Raw genomic sequence first — 21049 nt, forward strand, 5'->3', positions numbered from 1 at the left:
CTCCCAACACTCATTTGCAAACCAGAGGAAAAGGACAGAAAATAATTCTGTTTCTCTCCTATTCACTGCAGCTGCAATTAAAGCACTTGAAAGAAACATTGAAACTTGTTTGCAAACACAATCCTGGTATGTTCTTAGTTGTTGCAAAAAAGGTTTTATTTCAAGGAACACTTCACCACACCGTATCTATGCAGGCCGTCAGTACACACTAAATAGAGCAGTAATAGGCAACTTGAACAGTATAAAAAAATCAGTTTGTTCAGAATCAAAGTCATACAGCAAGAGCCCTTTCCTGGCACAGGCTCAGTTTAAGGTGGTTTGCCTCAGGAGCAGACATTTCCTTGGCTGTCTAAAAACGGTGCTCAAGTAAGCATGAAAGACCTCAGGACAAATCACTCCCTTCAGAAATTCCAAGGCTGGGTCACAGCAGTTTGCTGCAATGCAGAACACAGACTCTATTCCTGAAGAGGAAAAAAAATTAATAAAAAACAATTTTACATCAGGAGAAATATTTAAAAAATTTAATTTTAATCCTAACCAGTGGAGAGTTCCTTTACAAAATCCAGCTCAGTAAGATTCAGTAAGAACCAGACAGCCCATTCCAGACATAAGAACTTTACAACTAAACACTTCTTAACCTATTCACTTGTCTAACACTGATGGGCACATCACTCTTCTCTGGTAAAGTGGCTGGATAACACCCAGTAACTACACTGATTCAGGATAAGAGCATTTAACACAGTGGATTTCACTACTTTCTCACCTGTTTTCATTTGGAGAAACAAGGCTTGAGTCTCTTCAGCATCTCTGAGTTCTCCAGTGCTCAGACAGGAACCCCATACCCCATGACCATTCAAGAGATAGTTTTAGAAACAGAGGCACAAAGTGCTTACTTTCTGACAAAAGAGTATTACTTGCTTTTGACTACAGGGTGATGTGAATTAGTTCCAACTTTGCTTGATAGGGAAACTAGGATTAAAATAGGATGTCAGACTCAGCACCTCAGTAAGGTTACAAAACACTTACTGACTTGAAACTGGTCTACATTGCATTTCCCATTCCAGAGAAGAAAAGCCAATTTGCTCTTGATAAGATACCTGTATCTTTATTTTCTCCAACTCATCTGCAAATCTACACAGAACAAGTTATGGAAAGAACAACAAGCAGAGTAAAATGAAAGATGGTAGAGACCTCTTCCACAAATTTCCTAAGTCAAGATATCAATATTCGAGATATCAATTTTAAGAGCAGTTCAGAGTGGAGAATCATGAGACTTTAACAGGTTTCACAAAATAAAAAAAAATGAAAGAACACAATATTTTTTTAGATTTAATGTTATATGTAAGTTTGATTATTAAAATGTCAAAGAATTTAAGTTTTTCATCTAAAAATTAAATAGGGTATTTCTAATGTCACTCCTTAGGAAGTAAATTTTCTAATTTTGGACAGAATTCTGCATCAAAAAGAAACACCATAAAGCAAGATCAAGATTAGTAGAAGAATCTTATTAAAAACAAGTTTATTCATTCATATTTTAGGTAAATATGCAAATAGTCAGCAAAGCATTTTTGCCATGACTGTAAACTTTTTATTTAAAAAAATTATGTTAAAAACCAATACAGTAATTTCCATTAATGTTCTAAAAAAGTTCATTCACATCTTGAAAGAAAATACATTAGCAACATCTCCCAGCATCATCAATCTTTAAAAAAGTAAAACTCTAGGTGCAGAACATTTCTACAGTGTAGTATTTCTACATTTTAATTTAGTCACATGATTGAATATCATTCATCTCTATTGTCTCTAGACCATAATCAAGAGCATACCTTAAATAGAAGATATTCAATGATGTGTTACACATTGCCACAGATACTAACATTATTAGAAGAGTGCACAACTCAATTTCACTAACAAAGCAAGACCTTTCTATATGCTGCATTGTAACAGTTAATTTAGCTATATGCCTTTAAAATCATGTATGTTTTCCAAGGAAAAATACTAAAAAAATCCATGGTCCAAATTCTGCTCCCACTTATATTCACAGGATAAGATAAGCACCATCAAGTTGTAGTTTATAGCTGAAAAGCATATAGAGAACCAGTTTGTTTGTGAGTATAAGGGAGAGAAGAACTTGCCCCATGTCTGTAAACATTCACATAAGTCTGCAGTCAAAAGTGCCAGATAGGCAGCCTATCCGCAGTACAATTATTTCATTCAGAGGGGTGCTGGAGGCAAGGAGAATATTATAGAACCTTATTTTAGAGGCAAGTTAAATTGTTTTTATGTACTTTGGAAAGACATATTCTCAGCTAGCTAAACCATACTCCAGTAAAACATAATCCACTTCTACCAAATACAGTACAGCATCATTTCCTAGCTTTCTTGTTCAGACAAAGGAGTACTCAATTCAGCAGCAAGCCCATGACAGTATTTTGAAGCATAAGAAAAACCCCCACATACCTCTGACCTACCCTCCCCTTAACATACTGCTGATGCTAACAGGAGATCCTCATACATAGGAAGAAAACATCTGAAAAACCATAAACTGACCTTGATTTGGACACACACAAGAAGTGTGCTTCTAGACAAAAGGTCGTCTACAGCTTTAATTGTCTAGTTTCAGTCTAGATCTCAGTCTATATTAACCACATATACCATACAAAACATAACAGGTTAGGTGCTTATTCACACTATTAAGTATACTTGGTCTCCCTACTCAGCTTGACAGTCAATTGCCCTATTTACACAAACACCTGTTTGAATGTTCCTGATCCTGTAAGACACCAAACATTGAACTCTTAAAATTAAAGGAGAGTCAAGGATGCTCAGCAATTCACAGGATCAGACCCTGAATCAAATTGAATGCAATTCACAAATTAAGTTTGACATCTGACACAGCCTCCTGGAAACATTTTACCCTCATGTTTTCCCTTTCTTTCCCCAGCTCAGACCATGCTCCCACTATCACAGAGACAGCCTTCAAAGTGAATAGGATCAGGCTCTGTCAAGCAAACACTGCAGTCTTTAGAAATGCCTGGTATTTACTGCCATCCACTCTGGGGCAGACTTGTCTGCAATGAAAATGGTGTTCCTGGTGTTGATGGATAGTTAGCAAAACCTTCAGGCTGAGCTGTATAGTTCTCCAGAGCAGAAGCAGAATGCGCCTTTAAGGAAGATAAGAAGTTAGGAAACAGCACTGATAAAAACAAGGTAACAAAAATCTAAATATAAGCAAAATTTCAGCCACAATACCAGTCCTGCTCAAGCTAAAACAAATGGATTATATTCTGAAGTGTGCAAAGAATAGAGATGAGCAAGGCATCTATACGAAGATGTTAATCTGTAGTGCAACTATTGCTCTGAAATATCGGAGAACAAAATAAGGAGTTGGATTTAGGGGGAAAACAAAGAAGTGTTAATGGCACCAGCTGATTTGGAAGGCACAGCTTAATCTGGAGCTGTAATATTTCAGTGACTCAACTTTCCTTCTCTTCATTGTTCATGTATATAAGTGTTCATTTTAGTGACTGGATCTTATTTATAAGAATAATTACATTCCCTCAATGCAATCTGCATACATTTCTACAGAACAAATAGACTCCTGAGCTGCAAAAGCATGGTCTAGATGAAGCAACTTGCTTCTTCCAATCCCCTGATATTCAGAAGATATTTGACAATATGCTGCACTCTGAACAGTAGTTAGACACATGCTCCGTTTCAGCAACTGATGTGTCACAGAAGAGAGAAAACATTAGGTCAAGACACTCAGCTCTCTCTTTCAGTATTATATAAAGAGGGTCAAATTCCTTACAAGAGTCTGTACAGAGGCTGTTTTTAACAAAAGACAAGCTAAACATATAAATACAAAGTCTGATGATTTTCAGATAGTTAACTGATAGTTTCAGTTAACTTATGTAGGTTGATGGGTGAAACAAGCTGTTTAATGGACAAGAGATGATGAAATTACACATTATCCAAAGCCACTTCAAGCTTACATTACAATTCCATTTGTGGGAATTATCAAGAGAAAGGCACAACCACAACAGACACAAACTCAAGACAACCTGATTACATGTGCAGAGGCACATAACTCACAACAAATAGTCCACAGAAATCTGTGAGTTATTTTGTAAGTTATTCAAATGTCAGACTGGAACTGAGCACAAATTTTGGAATGGTATGGTCAGCTCATAGGATTTAACACAAACCCAGCAAAAAAATTAATTTGCATTATCTTTTCTTTTACTACTCCCCATTTTACAAAGAGTTTTAGATAATGTTTAAATCTCATTGATGAAGCACTGTACACTGGCCTTAAGTAAGAAGTTAGTACAAGTTGTTTTTTATAATCATCCTTTTAATCGTTTCTCACACAATTTAGGGGTTTTAATAATTTACTGACTTAAACTAATCCCAAGGAGTTAACAGGCAAGTAGGTGCTCAAGAGATCACTGGAAGCAGAACAGTAACAACAAATAGGCACATTACCTGTAGTAGTGCTGACTGTGCAGCTGCACTGTGCTGCAATTCCTGTAAGGAAGATTGTGCAGCACTTTGGGGAAAGCCAGGGATACCAGGGAGAGATAAAAGACCAGGAAAAACTGCATTTCCTGGAGTCTGTAGTCCAGAAGTCAAGCTGAAAGAATGTCAAAATGAGGCTATTATTAGGAACATCTGCACCATGACCATGTTTTATTCTGTTTCCCTCTCTATAAGCTTACGTCTACATAAATTACAAAAGCAGTTCTTTTTCTAAATCTCATAAAGCCCAGAATTTCTAAACCAAAGTCCAGTCTTTACCCACCTAAAAAATATTCACACATACACAAAACAAGATTGTCTGGAACACACCCAAGGGGACTCAAAATGTTTTGTACTTCAAGTGTGCTGACAATTTGCACACAAAAACAACTTTATGACAAGAATTTATATGTTGACAATTTCCTAAAAATATCTAAGATTTTGTCTGCTATTACCTGTGTGTGTTAATGGATGCCCACGTGGAATCCATTCTTATGAAACCTCATCTAGGAAATAAAATCACTGAGCACCTCACTGGATTAGACTGTCATAACAGGGACTATTGAGGCCAACCTATTTACTCACTACCCTATCAGCTTCTAAAGACAAGTTGAAATCTAGTAGTGAACTAACTTTAAAAATTATCTGCAATTAATAACTATGAGTGAAAATATTGTCTACACACCTAAAATAAAATCAGTGTTTTGCTGAAGAGAAAAAGAAATAGTTCTGACCTCCTCCAAAAACAGTAACATACCCAGCCTGTGCCACAAGTGCAGAGTTGAAGTTTGAGCTAAAGGCCGAGGCAAACCCTGGCAGGACCGGAGCTGGAGATGGGGCTGTGGCAGCTGCTGGCAACGGTGCAACTGCTGCTACTGCAGAAGATGCCTGGAGGCCAGGGAAAGAAGGGAGAGCAGGAGTGACAGAGGGTGTGTTAGAGACAGGAAAACCAGGGAAGGATGGGTTTGATGATCCCAGAGGTCCCTGGGCAACAGAAAAAAGGGAAGGGACAGCACTGGACAAGTTAAGCGAGAAGGGTGGAGCAGAGACTGTTGCGGAGGCGGCGAGTCCTGACAGCACGGCGGCGGTGGAGCTCACATGGGGGGCAGACACGGCTGAAGCGCTTGTAGCCGGAGCGGCCAGCAGAGACCCTGGGAGAGTGACGGGCGGGGTCAGCGCTGGGTTACCAGTAAAAGCAAAGTTACTGGTTAGAGACGTGAAAGGAGGAAGTCCATTGAACACGGGGGCAATGGGAGCAGAGGAGCCATGTGGGGCGAGGGAAATGGAAGCCAGAGAACTGGAGTTGTTCAGAGGAGCACTCAAAGAGGAGAGCCCTGACAGCGCTGGGTTCAGGGAACTGGGCAAGCTGACGGGCACTGAAGCTGCTGAGGTGTACGCACGCCCGAGCCCTGACAGTCCTAGAGTGCCATGAGAAGGGCTGGCTGAATGAGAAGGACCTTTGAAGGCCGACAGGGTAGGACTCATGGGTTCTGTTTTGACCAGAACTGGGATACTTGTGGCAGCTGGGGCTGATGAGAGCTGCTGGTCGGGATTAGTAGGACTTGTGCCATGCAAGAGGGAGGCTGATGAGCCACAGTTGACTGGCATAATCGATGGCGAAGTGGTTAAAGGTGATGGTGCAGGCAATGTGGGAGGAGTGGAACTAGAATTGGCTACAGATGGGGATGGAAGACCTGGAAAAATAGCCAGCCCAGGTGTGGAGGAACGCTGCGTGTTGGGGGTGGCTGATGGAGTATAACATTTGTTGACAGAGGAAGTGGGAGGATCAGAGCTTTGATTAGCAAGAGCAGATAAAGAAGCAAGCTCACTTGTCACAGCAGAAGGTAAAGCAGATGAATTGATTAATGAAGTGTCATTTGATGTCAGAAATCCCTTTAAGACAGACAAAATTGGGTTAGGCAAGCTGAGCGAGCCAGGAATGGTGGTGGCAGGAGAATTAGCAATTGTAGATGGAACAGGACTAGAAATCCCTTGGGCATTGGGTGGCAAGGACAAAGGGAGGCCAGCAAAGACTGATGACAATGGAGCAGGATTATTAGCAGAAGCAACTGAAGAGGTTGCAGAGAAAGGGAGGCCAGCAAATGGTGTAGCAGCAGATGCAAAAGCTTCACTGGGTGCAGGTGTGGCACATGGAGTGGAAGAACCTTGTGGAGTAGGCATAGCAGCAGGGATAGAAGCTAGCCCAGAAAAAACTGAGGGGATAGGAGTAGAGGTTGCACTGTGAACAGATGTGACAGGAACACCAGGCAATGAAAGGGATTTGATGACAGTAGGGGTTGGGGTGGATGGCTGAGATGTATGGCTGGAAGAGGAGACCTGTCCTGGGAAAACAGGAAGGACAGGGGTAGACATGTTCATCCCAGAGATGAGTGGAGTTGCAGGTGCTAATGGATGGCTTATTGCCTTGACAGGTGATGGGGTAGGGACTGGAGTAGCAGCAGGTGTTGAAGGATTAGAACCATGAGGAGTAAAGAGCTGATTCGCTTGTGCAGAAAAAGCTGCAAAGAAACAAAACCAGTAAGAATACTTGAAACTGTCAGAAATGTTTGAAATCAACACAAAAACATTTTATACAGCATTTCAAAATATGACACACAGGCAATAGCTAACACACAATGTCTACATATAAACTATGAACAGTGGGGCCTATGAAAACAAACCAAAAAGGTACACACAAACACATCACACAAATCATACACCATATGGGCTAAAACTCCTTTTTAAAACACTCTGTGACATCTGCTACCTCTTCATGATCTCATGCAAAACAGTTAGAAACTCAAATGCACTCTGTAAGAGCATCTAAGTGATACAGGTAAACACCCTCCCTCTGGTCCCTAAAATTTGGCAGTACCCAAACCAGATCTAATATTCCATCAGCATCAGATCACCTGGGCTCCTCTGCATCCACTCTCACTGAAGGTCAGAATTTCCTTCAAAACCAGTTAATTCAATGTATCATGATTTCAGAGAAGTTTAGTCAACAACTGAAGAAAGCTGATTTCAGGTGCTGGTAGTTTTCTTTCCTTCAAAATCAGGTCATTCTCTTCACTGTGCTTCCTTCAGATTTTGATTCTAAGAAGGTACACTTTGAAATTCATGTATCACACTACAGTATTAAACTAACATTGGCACTTGACTTTATCAACACTTTTATTTTTATCACTTTTATTTCTAGGAGTCTTTAGTCAGGTGTCTGTAATAAAGGACAGCACCTGCCACTAAAAGTACCAGCTTGTGTCAATCCTACAAAGTAAGTTAGAGACATCAGTCAAGCTGCAAGAAAACATGCAGGCACACTGTGAATGTGGAAGTTAATGGAAAGGAGCTGCATTTATGAACACTGGCATGTCGTGACTCTCGATATGCCTGCCTTTAGTTTCCTGTGGAACATGAATATGTTAATAAATCATTGCTCTCAAATAACCCTTGTGCTTTATTTTACTTTTGGAATAATCTGTTCAAATGCAAGAAAGACACTCATCCAACCAGTCAAACTCAACACTCAAAACTCTCTAGCAACCTACGTGCTTCTCTTTCCTGATTTCTACATCTAATTCTACACACAAATCCAAAAAAATATTCATTAAAATCTTGGACCGAAGTTGATATGACAAACTCCAATTTTGTGTATGTTGATATTCTAAAATGAGTAAATCTCCAAAAAAACCCTATTTCCTTTGACATACTCTTTTCAAACAAAAGCCCCAGACTGCCCAGCTCTGGATTCTGTTCCTTTCTCATTCTATTTCCAAGCTGAAGACTCTCCTAAAGATCACAGTTACTTAATCCTGACAGCCAAGGTAATCACGAATTAAATACAGCTGTACTAGAACCCAGAGCTGAACTTTTCTTCCTAAGAGAATATTTCCTTCCTTACACTGTATTAATTTAGCTGCATGAACTAACTTTGTAAAAATTACTTAAAGAGTACACACTTAAAGAGGAAGATACAAGAATGAAGTGATTCTTCAAAACATTTCTGTTGAACCATCCCTGGACACAGAGAAGGAAAGACAAAACACAGTATTTTTTTTTTGGTCCCTAGGAATATTTACAGTAGCTAAACGTATCGCAGTCATTTTATCTATTTGCAGTATTTGTTAATATGCCTGACTAAACAGTCAGTAAATTCTCACTTTGTCAAATCTAATAACGTGTTATCAAAGCCTTTTTATAAGTAGTTCCTAAAGAGATTTATTATTACGCTTTGCACTAAGTGTACAAAGCACCACACAAATAAAAACAATTAAAAAATGCACAACTGTCTTGGTAAAAAGAACAGGATCTTACAGGGTAAGACGAAAGTGCAGGTAGACATAATTGGATCTAACACTCTGGGATAAGACATTCAAAAATCTCTAAATCTCTCTTATATTCCTACCTTCTTATTGCATCTGATCTATGAAATTAAAATGTCAATGAGTTTTCCAACAGATGTCCAGAATTTTAAAAATTGCAAAGATTTACTGAAGTATTTAAGTGCATGAACATTGTAAAGGGTACTTTGATTTAGTTTTTAGCATGATTTCTCACCTACTTACATAATGAAGAATATAAAAACCTTTGATAAGCTAACACAAAATAATGAATTTTAATATTTCAATGCTTCTAAGTAAAAATGTCGGATGATTTTTTTCTCCACTTTCAAGAGATTCTATTCCACATACTTAGTGGCTGCATACTTGGAAGCTTATGAAGATCCCAGTAAACAAGTTGTTAACATTCTCTGAACAAGTAACAAAAATACAATAAACACAAAAATCCCCCTGCGGATTTGCAATTTACCTTGATTTTGGGAAGGTTTTGCCTGGCTGGAAAGGTCCTCATTTTCTAAACAGAGAACAGCAGCTTGTTATTGAAAGGCAAATGAGACTCCAGCAGTGAATGATCCACTCCCAGCAATGAACCAGGAAAAACAGCATGAATATTTTTAAAGATATGCATGCTTTACCTGATACCACTTGATTAGCAGTGTATGGTGGAGGAGCTGGTAAGCCTGGAGCTATGACATTGGCCATTGGAACTAAGCCAGCATTGTTGTAAGCACCTAAAATAACAAAGGCAATACACATCCCTGTTGTCAGAAGAACCCGTATGTAGATGAACCAGTAAGCATCTTCACCTTCTAAAAAATATTTTCAAGACTGTAAGACATTCCTTTATCAAAAAGCTAGACCAGTAAACTATCCAAGCTGGATGTTGGCTTTTGCCAACAACTGCCTGAAGAGCATGCATTGTGATCCAAATTTTAGTAAGGGCAATTCTCTTAAGAGAGCTCAAAAAAGTCGGGTGTCAATTCCTTTCAGTTCCATTTTGCCTGAAAAACTCAAAGGGGAGGAGTAATAGTGTCTGCAACATCACTGGTTCCTTTCCTATTCTTAATTTAAAGGCTGTTGCAACTCCTTCTTCAGCATTAATGCCGGACAAACAGAGGAGCCAAACACAGATCAGTAACCATGACCCTTTAAAACTAGCCAGAAAATTCTGAGAAAAAACAATCCTTCTCAAATACTTAATCTAGTATTCTTCAGTATTTCTTTAAATGTTAAGAAATTCAAGAGGGTTAGCATAGTATTTTATATTAAAATTCTTACAGCAATTAACATATTAAATATACCTTTTTTCCTCTGTTATTTTTTGGAGCAAGTGAAACTGTTGTATTGCTGTGGTATAGAGCTCTGATGAAACACATCTGAATTTAAATTGCAGGAACACAAACATTTCACAGTGGCCCTGAATTAATAGTTTAAGAGCATAAAAACCTGGACTTCATGGGAAAAGGTAGCACTTGAACAATACTGAAAGTGCACCAATTTGTCACATAAAAGTCCTTTCTGATTTCATACTTTCATAGTTATTCCACCTGATGTTAAGATTTCTTGCACAAGAAAATCAGAAAAGCAACTAACAATCACTGCATCATTCAGGAAGGAAATGGTCAAGAAGCAGAAAATTATTCATCATTCTAACCACACTGAAAATAATCACATTCAATAGTTTCAGGTCAGCATCTGCAATCTCATTAAATACACATATATATAATTTCACCACTTATGAGTTCTGTTGTCACAAGAGCTTTCTTAAAACACATACTGCAGCCTAGCAAGGCCCTGAAACCTCAAAAGCTCTTTCATAGCCTAAAACTGCACTAATATTTCTGTCCTGCCACAGATCAAATTTTGTGCTTTAAGGTACTTTGGACAGGATTTAGTCAATATAAATTTGAGTTAGGCTGCAAGTTTCCTGCACAGTTTCTTCGGAACAAGTAATTTCCTGGGCATAAATAATCAATCACTCTTAGCTTAGACACTAGTAGTGCCCATTTTTTCTAGAATGGCTGAAAAAGACTTGCAAACATCTTTCAGTTGATTAGATGACTCAGCTTACAGCATGCCTGCTAGGAGTTCTGCTTCACTTTCTTATCAATTCCCTGAAATCCCCATCAGTGAAAAGCAAGTGCCCTAACCAGAGCACTCCTTGTTTTGTAGTACAGAATTTCAAGATTAGAAAAGGCTTTCAGCTGCCTGCCAGACTTGCATCAAGTATTCTAAGCTTTCTTCCAAAGAAAGGGCAATTGCCTTGCCCCCTTCCAAAAATGTCTCGAGTCGAACAACTAATGCAGCAGAGCAAAGAGAGGAGCTTATGAATAAAGGTTCAATCTTACTTAAGGCACTAGGCTAGAAATACAGCAATGGCAGGAAAAAGCAATCACTATTTCCCTTCTGAGACTGAAATCAACTTTTATTTTAGGAAACTGTTTACTCTCCATTATGATGGACAGAAGGTAAAGCTGAAGGCAAGTGAGAAACAGATTACAGCCCTTCAGCAAGTTCCTACATAGCTCCACCCAATTCAGGGCCATGGCTGACCATACCCCAAGCTGGGTTCTACAGCAACAAGTCAGACTTGTCAAGCCAAAGCCCAGGCCTTGGCCAAATGTTACAACAAAGCCAAAGCCCTTGTCTTGTTTAACATGCACAATACCTCCCATAAATTAAATATCTTGTCATCAGAACAGGATTGTGAATTTTTCTTATGGATGTTGGAAAAATAATATATTCCTTTTTTTATCAATTCTGCTGTCATGAAAGAAAAGGTAGAAACCCATACCTAGAGCATTCTCAGGGAGCGGAAGCCAAGTTCAGATATGACCACGGTCAGAGAAACCAACACTTGACATATTGCTTAAAAGGCAAATACATGAACAATAGCATCAAGCTAGAACACATAGAAACCTTACTTGGTGCAATAGTTGCATGTGGCCGACATGGTGGGATGGGGTATGGAACTGGTTTGTGTGGATTGTACGTCGATGGAGCCTACATAAACAAAAAACAAATGGAAAAAGCCATAGTGAAAGCATTAGGTAATGTTTCTCAGACAAAAAGCTAACATTCAGATACTACTACAGACAGGCATTCTTTTCTACAAATACAGGTGATATGAATTTTTTCATAATATCCATAGTGACTGCACGTATTTCACTCTTTCTGAAAAGAGTGAAACAAACATCACTAGCGTACCTTTAGATTTTAATAGAAAACTGAGCACAAGTGGGAAAGGGAGCTCCTTTCTGCCTTGCAGTTCTCATACTCTGCAGTCTTGGACTGACTTCTCATTTTAGAGGTTTAGCATATTTAAAACTAGCAAATATTTCTGAAGGTACCTATGTTTTTAAAATAATACAGCTTTGTGGGAAACATCTCATAATAGAAGTGATAATAAAACATTTGGACAATACTTCAAAGTAGTAACAGGTTCGCTGAATGTTGGTCCCACATGCTCAAAAATTTTGAAATACAGATCAGCTGTGTTAAGAAACAAGAACCTCTTTCTAAGGCACTGCTGCAATTCAAGTTTCAAAGATGGTGGCATTTTCTCTGTTCATGTGAGAAATCCTCAGAGAGCAGCTCACGATGGATTACCAAAAATGCTTTTAGTTTTCTCTTCTGCTACTGTAATGTAAATTCTGTCTTCAAAAGCACACACATTGTATCCAGTAGAGAATCTTCCCCCTCTACAGCTAAAAACTAGAGCTCATTTTTTAGTTAAATAAAAAATACTAGGTCATATTAATTACAGAAGTTTAGCTTCAATTAAATCGCTCCTCTACAGTCTTCTTGCAACATAACAGCATTTTATAACACAGCCTTGTTGAATTGGCTGGTAGCTGTTTTGGGGATTTTTTAAAGTGTCATTTATTTATTAATTTTTAGACATACTGGTTTGGATGGTCCAAGTATACGGGCTGCTATTCCCTTTCCTTCATTAGTACATTCTTCTGTGTCCTTTTTGATAGGGGTTCCCTGAAACAAAAGAAGATTAAACCAAGCATTAATTTAGAAGCAAACCTTCCTGTACAATTTCACCATCTTTTATTTTTTCTGAACTATATACGAGTTTTTGAACATTCTGAAACCATGTTTGTCGGGAAAAAAACCTAACCAACCAAAACCAAAACACTAACTGTTTTAGGCTTGTAAAGTAATGAGTAATAGCATTCCAATAGCTTGGTTTGTAACACTAAGCTTTTGTAAAGAGAGGCATTTTAAACAGCGCATGTTGATGATAGAATTACGCATTTTGACTTGTGGACATGATAACATTAATTTCAGTTAATTTTGCTGTCCCTTAAGTGTTCACAGGAAATGCTTAACATGGTGAAGAGCCACACTAAGATTAGTGGTAGTACTGTAGTGACCATATTAGGTCACCTTATGAACCTACCAGCAAGCCTCTTGACACCTCTCCTGATTCTGTCAAATACTGCTGGAGTTTACAATGTTTTCCTGATATGAACAATGTCTTATTTATGACATTGTTCAGGTAATCTTTACCTGAAGCAGCATAGAAAGAACAGGCAAATAAAAATAATGCAAGTTCCCTATAAAGGTGGAATGGGATAAAACAAACAAACAAACAAACCAACCCAACAAACGCACTTTGGTTTTGATTCCACTCCTCCTTCCATGTATATGAATTGTGGGTTTGGATATAATACCGTGAATCTTAAAATCAAGGTTCATTTGTGAAAAGAAAAAGTATAGCATCACGCTTACTGGAAAAATTCCATTTATGCGGCTTGGTTTGCCCTTGGGATAAGGATTGCCAGGAATCATGCCACAGGATGATATCATAGCATGAGGAGCCTTACAACCTGTTTTTGAAGCCTGTGAAATAATCAAGAAAGATTATTTGCTATCAAATTCAATGCTCTAAAGAAACTAGTTACTACTTCATGACATTTAGACTCCACAAATCAACCTACACGGAACAACTGAAGTCTGTGTCTCAAGTCTTATTCCAAATAATCCAAATAGTGTAAACTTCTGTCAAAGTTCCCCTCTGCTTACACTGAACTTGGGCTTAAGCACTTGGTGCTCTCTAAAAGAAACTCTTTCCTCCAGCACTGCTTCCAATTCTGTGTCTCTTCTTCCCAATGCCAGACAAAAACTTCTCCTTTTGTTACACTTGCTCTTATCTTTTTGCAGTTGCTTATTTCAGCTTGTTTTACACCAGCAGCTCCCAGAAGTCCTGTTGCTAAGCCCTGACCCCACAATGACACAATCCTAACAGAACCAAGGATATTAGTTTATCTTGATTACCTGTTCAAGAATTCGTCTGCATCTTTTCTTCTCTGACATATTAATTCTGAATAGATCTTCAATCAGGCGATAATTCTGAGCATCAACAATGTTGCTGTAAAGACATTGACAGACAATTACTGCCATTCCATTTGCATAAGCTGAAAATGCTGAAAAGTGAACCACACTTAGCCACTACCCAAAAGCTCATTAAAAAACCATAATTAGTTCAGATCATAATATTACCATTATTATTATTAAAGTAAAAATCCTAGGCTTAAATATCGATTTCATACCTGTAAGTAAAACATAGTATTAGAACTAACTATCAATACAGAATAATGGATGATGATGGTTCAACTTTATTTCAAAAGTATGTAGAATAAATTAATTTTGCATAGCAAAAGTGACGCCTTGAGACTTAAGGCATCAACAGTTCACTAGAAAGCTTTAATTACTACTAACAAACAATTCCTAGCACAGCAGAAAACCAGCAGCTACTCAATTTGCCACTGTTTCTTGCCAGTCTGGTAGAAAAACAAGTTTTCATCTAGTTTAATTAAGAATGAAAAAGATAATTTCTGATAAATCTCTCTAAGTTCTGCAGAGCTAGTGAAAGCCTTCATATAGTTCCAAAAGGTAGTCCTCCTCTCTCCTCTTCCCCAAACAACACTAGACACACCAGAGAACAAAATATGTGACCACAAGGAGACCAATGCTGCTTCTATACAACTTATTCAAAATTCTGACCAATTTTTTACCAGCACTTCTCTGTCAAATATTACCTGTGCCATTGAAACTACTGGAAATACAATAAAGCACCAAAAAGGAAGACTCCTCAAAGGAGGATATTAGACAGAAATTAAATCACCAGAACATTGAATGAAGCCATGAAAAACATCTCAAAGAACAGTATTAAAATGTGAATGAGCTTCCAGCTTTGTTCACTATTCATGATTAATGAAGTAAGCAGCACATAGATTTGGGTTAGGATTTGTAATCATGACTCCCTTACTTTGCTCTAGTACTGTAGAAAATCAACAGCTAAGGAAGTTATTGTGCTTTCCCCCCACATCAGCTGAAGTGTAGCAATTGAACAACAGTCCAAGAGCTCCAGTCTCATTACAAGAAAGTAACAGGTTAGTCTTGTGTGTCACTAACTTTGCTTTGGCTAGCCTGTTTTGATTTGGTCTGAAATAGACTAGCAGAACTGACATGGTTTCCTTAAGCTCAACCCCTAAAGCAAAATCATGTCTGTATCCTCAGTCTTAACTGTTTTAGGGATATTTGTACCATGAAATTTTATGTCCCAGGAACTTCAAGCAGGTGGTAGTACACATTCACAGGGAAGACGGATATGCTTAAAGCAAAAAAAAACCCCAAAAAACCAAGAAAAGAACAATACTTTATAAAATAAATCCCTTGAACCAAGCAGAAGAGTTCCATTTAAAATATGTGTAATAGATCCTTTGCAGCAGCTTGGTTCACTAGGAAAACCCAAATAAAAATTTAGAATATCTATTTTTTTTATAGACAGCAGATTTGTCAATTTAAGAGATCCATTTACTTAACTCACGTCTACATATGTAATATTTAGAGGACTTTTCAAAAAAGGGTCAATTCCCAGAATTTCCTGGTCTCAAGTCTTCCAGATTTCAGTGAGCAGAGAAACAAGCTTAAGGCCCTCTTTGTTCTCTGCAACATTTGAAGACCACAGTAAAAACACCACCAAAGTGCCATTCTTCCAGCAGACAGAAGCTCACATAGCAGCAAGAACTATGGAATTTTCCACAATAGTAGAATCATTGGTTGGAAGTACCTTAAATATCATCTAGCTCCAGAGCCCATTCAGGTCAGCAGAGGCACCTTTTACTAGACCAGGTTGCTCAGAGCCCCATCCAGCCCAGCCTTGAACATTTCCAGGGATGGAAACTTCTCCAGACAACCTGTGTCAGTGCCTCACCATCCTCACAGCAAAGAATTTTTTCCTAATATCCACTTTAAATCCACTCTCTTTCAGTGTGAAGCCATTCCCCTTGTCCTGTCATTACATTCCAGGTCTCTTGCAGGGTTCCTTCAGGTACCAGAAGGCTGCAATTAGGTCATCCCAACTCGTTCCAGGCTGAACAAAATCAATTCTCTCAGTCTTATGCGTACTTCTACAACGTCTGCTTCCAACTATTCTTTTAAACAGCCCCATCAGTAATGGATTTCTGCTTTACCTTAACCAGGCACAGTGCTTCCTTCTAGGAGATCTAAAGTTTTATATCCTCAAACATGAGCTGAACCAATACAAGCTAAGGAACACAGCAGAAGAGATACTTACGAAGCTAAGATTTCAAGGGCAATAAGTTTATCTTTACTGAAGGTGAAGCAGTTGAGAATATTAACCATTTTTGCTGCTGGAACTGCCACTATTTTCTGATAAGAAAGAAAAAAGTGCGTATAAAATAAAACAGTACAAGTATTTTAAACTCAGAATACTATTAAGTAACAGCTTCATATGGTAGATTTCAGTAAACTTTTAATAGCCTGCTATTGGGAAGGAGACTCTATATGCTAAATTATGAACAAGCACATCCAAAAAGCACTCACCAAAAGCAAAGAAATTGGGAGAGTTAACAAGAGTTAGAAAGGGCTACATCTCCATCTGTGATACACAGGAAAGTAAAAGTCACTTTAGTCAGAAAAGATACTCCAATCAGAAATATGAAATTTCACAGCTTGGTACCACTGAAGAAGATGAAGAAAAACTTTGAAGATTTTGAAGGGTATATTGACTCATCAGTTGAAAAGTAGGTGTCATAAAATTAAAACGACATTAAGAGAGCAAATTTATTCCACAAGATCATGTCACAAGAACTTACATGTTGTAAAGCCTTTATTGCCTTAAGCTGTGGCTCTGCCCAGGAGAAGTATCTCAGTAATTCAACAACCTGCAACAGTAAGGCCTTCTATTAATCTTTCAGGTGTATTAAAAATGTATACTAATAGCATGAATATGACCTTTCTACTTTTGTAGCACATTGGTATACTGCTAAAAAACATCTGTCTGTGATGGTGATAGTCAGTGCCTACCAGCATCTAACCTTCTATTTATTTCTAAGTAAGCAGCTAAAAATTCTATTTTATGAGATGAATATTTTCCATGGAAATACTTAAAACACTTACTTCTTGACATATATTTGTATATATGAATAACAATAGCACTGTATTAGAATAAGTAAAAAAAAAATCAAGTATGTCTGAAAAAGCTTATCAGCTATCAGGATCCCAAACAGCATATTCCCAAACATACACCAAAAAAGCCAGCAGGAAAAGAAAGAGGAAAAAGAAAAACTACATATTATCATGGTATACATTATCTCTATTTAGACAATACACACAAAACAATTCTAAATTCCGTTACGATAAATTTATACAACCTTCCAGACACAAAAAGAATGAAAATATAGTGATTTTGATGATACAGCAACTTGGAACTCTTTTTAATAGTGTCATACTGATATAATAACAAGGAATTAAATCTCCTCAATAAATATGAAAAGCTAATGCGATCATCCTCAGTATGACTGAAGACAATCACTGTATATTACTGAATGCACAAAAACAATAGCTCCCATTAAACCCGTAACAGTGTTGACTTTACCTGTTCACTGGAAAAGTATCCATGAACATATTCAATAGCTTTTAATTTGTACTCAGTCAATACAGCCTAAAAGATGCAAGAAAAAGAGGATGCATAATTAGTGACTCAAAAATTGTAATTATAGCACAACCATCTGCTAATCTATTAATCTAAAATCTGCCCCTACAAAGTGACATTTGCATCAATTACATTGCAGCATTTTGAAGTAACAGTGTACTTCTTAGGTAACTGAGAACAGAGAAAAGCAGGAAGATGTGATTTAACTCTTCAGTTTAAAAAATACTCTTTTTTAAATTTACTTGATTTTGCTTTCTCGTTGTTGCTTATAACTGTGCTGAGAGAACACCATCAGTCTTCTTTTTGCTCCAATGATTTACATCAACTTAAAGTTAAACAAGATAATGCAGTTTATTATTCAGGCAATCGTTTTGTACAGCCCCTGTAAACTAACTGACAAAGTATTTTACTTCAGTGAATTTATGAAGAAATTGGATAACAAATCTATACAGACAGAATTAAATACACAACAAAGCTTGGTCCAGAGATGGATACTGTCTTATCATTATCCTTATGTGTTCTAAATTTTAACATGCAGTCATCCCGACCAAAAAAGCCCAGTACTTTAATGCAGCACCGGCCTTTTGACTTTGTGACAAGACAGCTGCGTTGATAACCATGTGAGCTGTCTAACGTCCAGGACTTCCTCCCTCCCCTGTACCCAGCCCTCTGTGACAGTACAAGACGTAAAAAAGACAGCTAACAGCTGAATTCCTGCCCCAAGCTGGTGAAAACACCTTTCTTCCATAGTTTCCAAGTCACCTCTCTAATGCTAGATCTCAGATATTCTCAAATCACCTTTAGCTTTACCCACACACCCACTTCTATCTTCTTCCCAACAACCCTCTTCCTTTCTGTACCTCTTTAAGAGACAAACTACCAGCCACACTGAAGTCACAGAGGGCAGAAAGAATTTCTGCCTTTGTGCTCATTTTTTTTTCTATTCCTTCCTCCTCCTTATGTGTTTTGGAAAAAAAGCAGGGTACTTTTTTTTTTTCCCGAAATAAATGTTACTTTCCCTTCTTAAATCAACGATGACTGTTGATTTAAATGACTTTATAACAGAAAGCACTGCTATGCATATTTATGGAAGGAACAAACAAACAAAAACCCCAAAGTTTATTTTGCTAGTACTTGTAAATACACACAGGGAAAAACAGAAGTAAGCTACACATGAAGACATTTAAATAATTGTTCCTGCTAACTGTAGGACTGAAAACGGAACATGCCAACACAACAAACTTGTAAATCACATAATAAAGAAGGTTCTACCACAGAGATAGAAATGAAGCCTAAACATAAACATAGCAGCAAAGACACAAAACCAGTATTTGGACAATGAAAATTACACCACAACAGCACAAGTATTATTAACACAGCACTGCACTGATCCTTAAATCAACAGTGAGTTGGAATACAGAAATACAAGCAGATAGCATAGAGGAAACATAATTGCCTAAAATCACATGCCTAAACCCTTTTGTCTGAAGTCTTTAGTAACCACAGAGTGTATTCTGAAGGACTGCACTGCAGTAATATAATTGAAACATTACTCCCTCCCACCATCAATCATCAGAGAAAGCATTCATGTGCTAGTCGTTCCTTGACTTTTTATTTTGTGGTTCCCAGATTTTCCACACAAATTCATAAGTTGGGAGGGAAGTCCACACCCTGAAATATCTTTGGCACGTTTTTAGCTGTTTTATGAAACAGACCTTATGACCATGACCTTATGCAAAATGTAGTTGTGATAAGAAAGACACCCCTGGGGCTTCTTGTTGAACAGTTTTATACCTCAATATGTTGTAAAATAATAATACTGCAATTGCAGACATCACTGTCTCACGTCAAAGAGAAACTGAACTGAAGCTCAAGTCCAGAACCTGAGTCCAAATAAAGGAAATTTACCTCTCCTAGACAAACCAACACAGTAAAAAAATCTGCTTAATACAAAAAATACTGTGGATCACTGTTGTGCCACAAGGAAATCTCATCTGAAACAAGCCCTTCATTGTCACACCAAGACACCTTTGGCAGGTAAACATTTCTACTGCGACTCAAATAGCCTCTGCTTAACTGCAACAAAATACATCATCACAGGTTTCTGCTTCCCAGGCAAAACAAGAAATATTAATCACAAAGGTTCTGATTTTTTCTCTCCTTTTCTCTTTCTAGCATTCAGGGGAGCGTGCCAACCACTAACCTCGAACTTTCCTCTTAAAAGCAGGCCCCGTGCAAAGAGAAACCAGAACCCTGCCAGACACGAGGAAGCCCAGGTTTGTATCTCTGCTCCCCACAACCTTAAGTATTTTGTTCAGAGAGTTTTTAAACAGGAGATGAAGAAGCACAGCTCGGAGCACGCATCAAAACGCAGGATTGAAATCCCAGATGAAGAAGGTGTGCACACAATAGCTCCTGAGCTGAGGGAGACTTATTTCCAAAAAGGACAACAGAACGCAGCTCAGAAATCAGTGTTCTCACATCCTATTTGTGCATTGTACCTCCTAAACCAGCGCGTAAAAGGTGGATATTTCACACTGCCTCAGGACAGGCCAAGGTACCACAGCCCTTCCCCCCAAAAAAGACATGCTTGGCTGCTTTGGTTTTCTCCCTCATCTTCCTTGAAAGTAGAAATGCTGCAGTAACTTTATCCAAGTGCTCATTTCCAATGAGGGCTCAAGATCATCCAGATCTCACCATCCCTGCTACAAGCAGGTACACCTCCCACTAGGCCAGGTTGCCCAAGGTCTTATCTAACCCGGCCTTGAACACCGCCAGGACTGGGGCATCCCTGAGCAACCTGTTCCACTGCCTCACCACCTCCACAGTAACAAATTTCTTGTTAATATCTAAGCTGAATGTCCCCCTCCTTTCGATTTGTAGCCATTACTCCTTGCCCTATAGTCCATCACCAAATGATTAACACACAAAACGAGAATTTACCTTCCTAATTTCATCCAGCACGGTTTCGAACGATTTCTTATCCATCTTGATTACTGCCGATACTTAAACGTGGAGGAAATAATACTAGTGATAAAAAAAATCCTAAATGTCTTTGAGCATACAGGAAAAAAAGGTTTAAAAAAATTAAATAAATAAAAAATGCCGGGCACAGAAGGTGGCCGGGGCTGTCCTCAGCCCCAGGGATGGAGCGCTGCCGCCTTTGCACGGGCGGACACGGAGACAAAGGCGCCCTCCGGGAGCCGCCCGGTGT

The 21049-nt window shown here is 38.3% G+C and overlaps 1 protein-coding gene across 2 annotated transcripts; it reads right to left on the reverse strand.

The window, feature by feature from the left end:
* Positions 1 to 134: 134 nt before the first annotated feature.
* Positions 135 to 20916, reverse strand: PROSER1 (proline and serine rich 1). Of its 2 annotated transcripts, XM_038132689.1 has the most exons (14): positions 20779 to 20916; positions 17779 to 17844; positions 16997 to 17065; positions 16456 to 16550; positions 14151 to 14244; positions 13605 to 13715; positions 12768 to 12851; positions 11786 to 11864; positions 9497 to 9592; positions 9331 to 9375; positions 5279 to 7040; positions 4489 to 4636; positions 764 to 3164; positions 135 to 461 (listed from the first exon to the last, which is right to left on the reverse strand). In XM_038132689.1, the coding sequence occupies exons 1-13, from the start codon at positions 20821 to 20823 to the stop codon at positions 3042 to 3044; spliced, it is 2817 nt and encodes a 938-aa protein (XP_037988617.1). In that variant the 5' UTR covers positions 20824 to 20916; the 3' UTR covers positions 135 to 461; positions 764 to 3041. The 2 variants fall into 2 exon arrangements, with proteins under 2 accessions (XP_037988617.1, XP_037988625.1); XM_038132697.1 differs by lacking the exon at positions 764 to 3164.
* Between the last annotated feature and the right edge of the window lie 133 nt (positions 20917 to 21049).

The sequence above is a fragment of the Motacilla alba genome, chromosome 1, assembly GCF_015832195.1.
Source record: "Motacilla alba alba isolate MOTALB_02 chromosome 1, Motacilla_alba_V1.0_pri, whole genome shotgun sequence".
NCBI lineage: Eukaryota > Metazoa > Chordata > Aves > Passeriformes > Motacillidae > Motacilla > Motacilla alba.

Coding starts and splice junctions, on each gene's coding strand:
- PROSER1 (XM_038132689.1), bottom strand. CDS start 20,823: ATGGATAAGAAATCGTTCGAAACCGTGCTGGATGAAATTAGGAAG. Junction 4,637..5,278: donor GCACTTGTGGCACAGGCTGG/GTATGTTACTGT, acceptor ACATTCTTTCAG/CTTGACTTCTGGACTACAGA. Junction 3,165..4,488: donor CACAGTCAGCACTACTACAG/GTAATGTGCCTA, acceptor TCTTCCTTAAAG/GCGCATTCTGCTTCTGCTCT.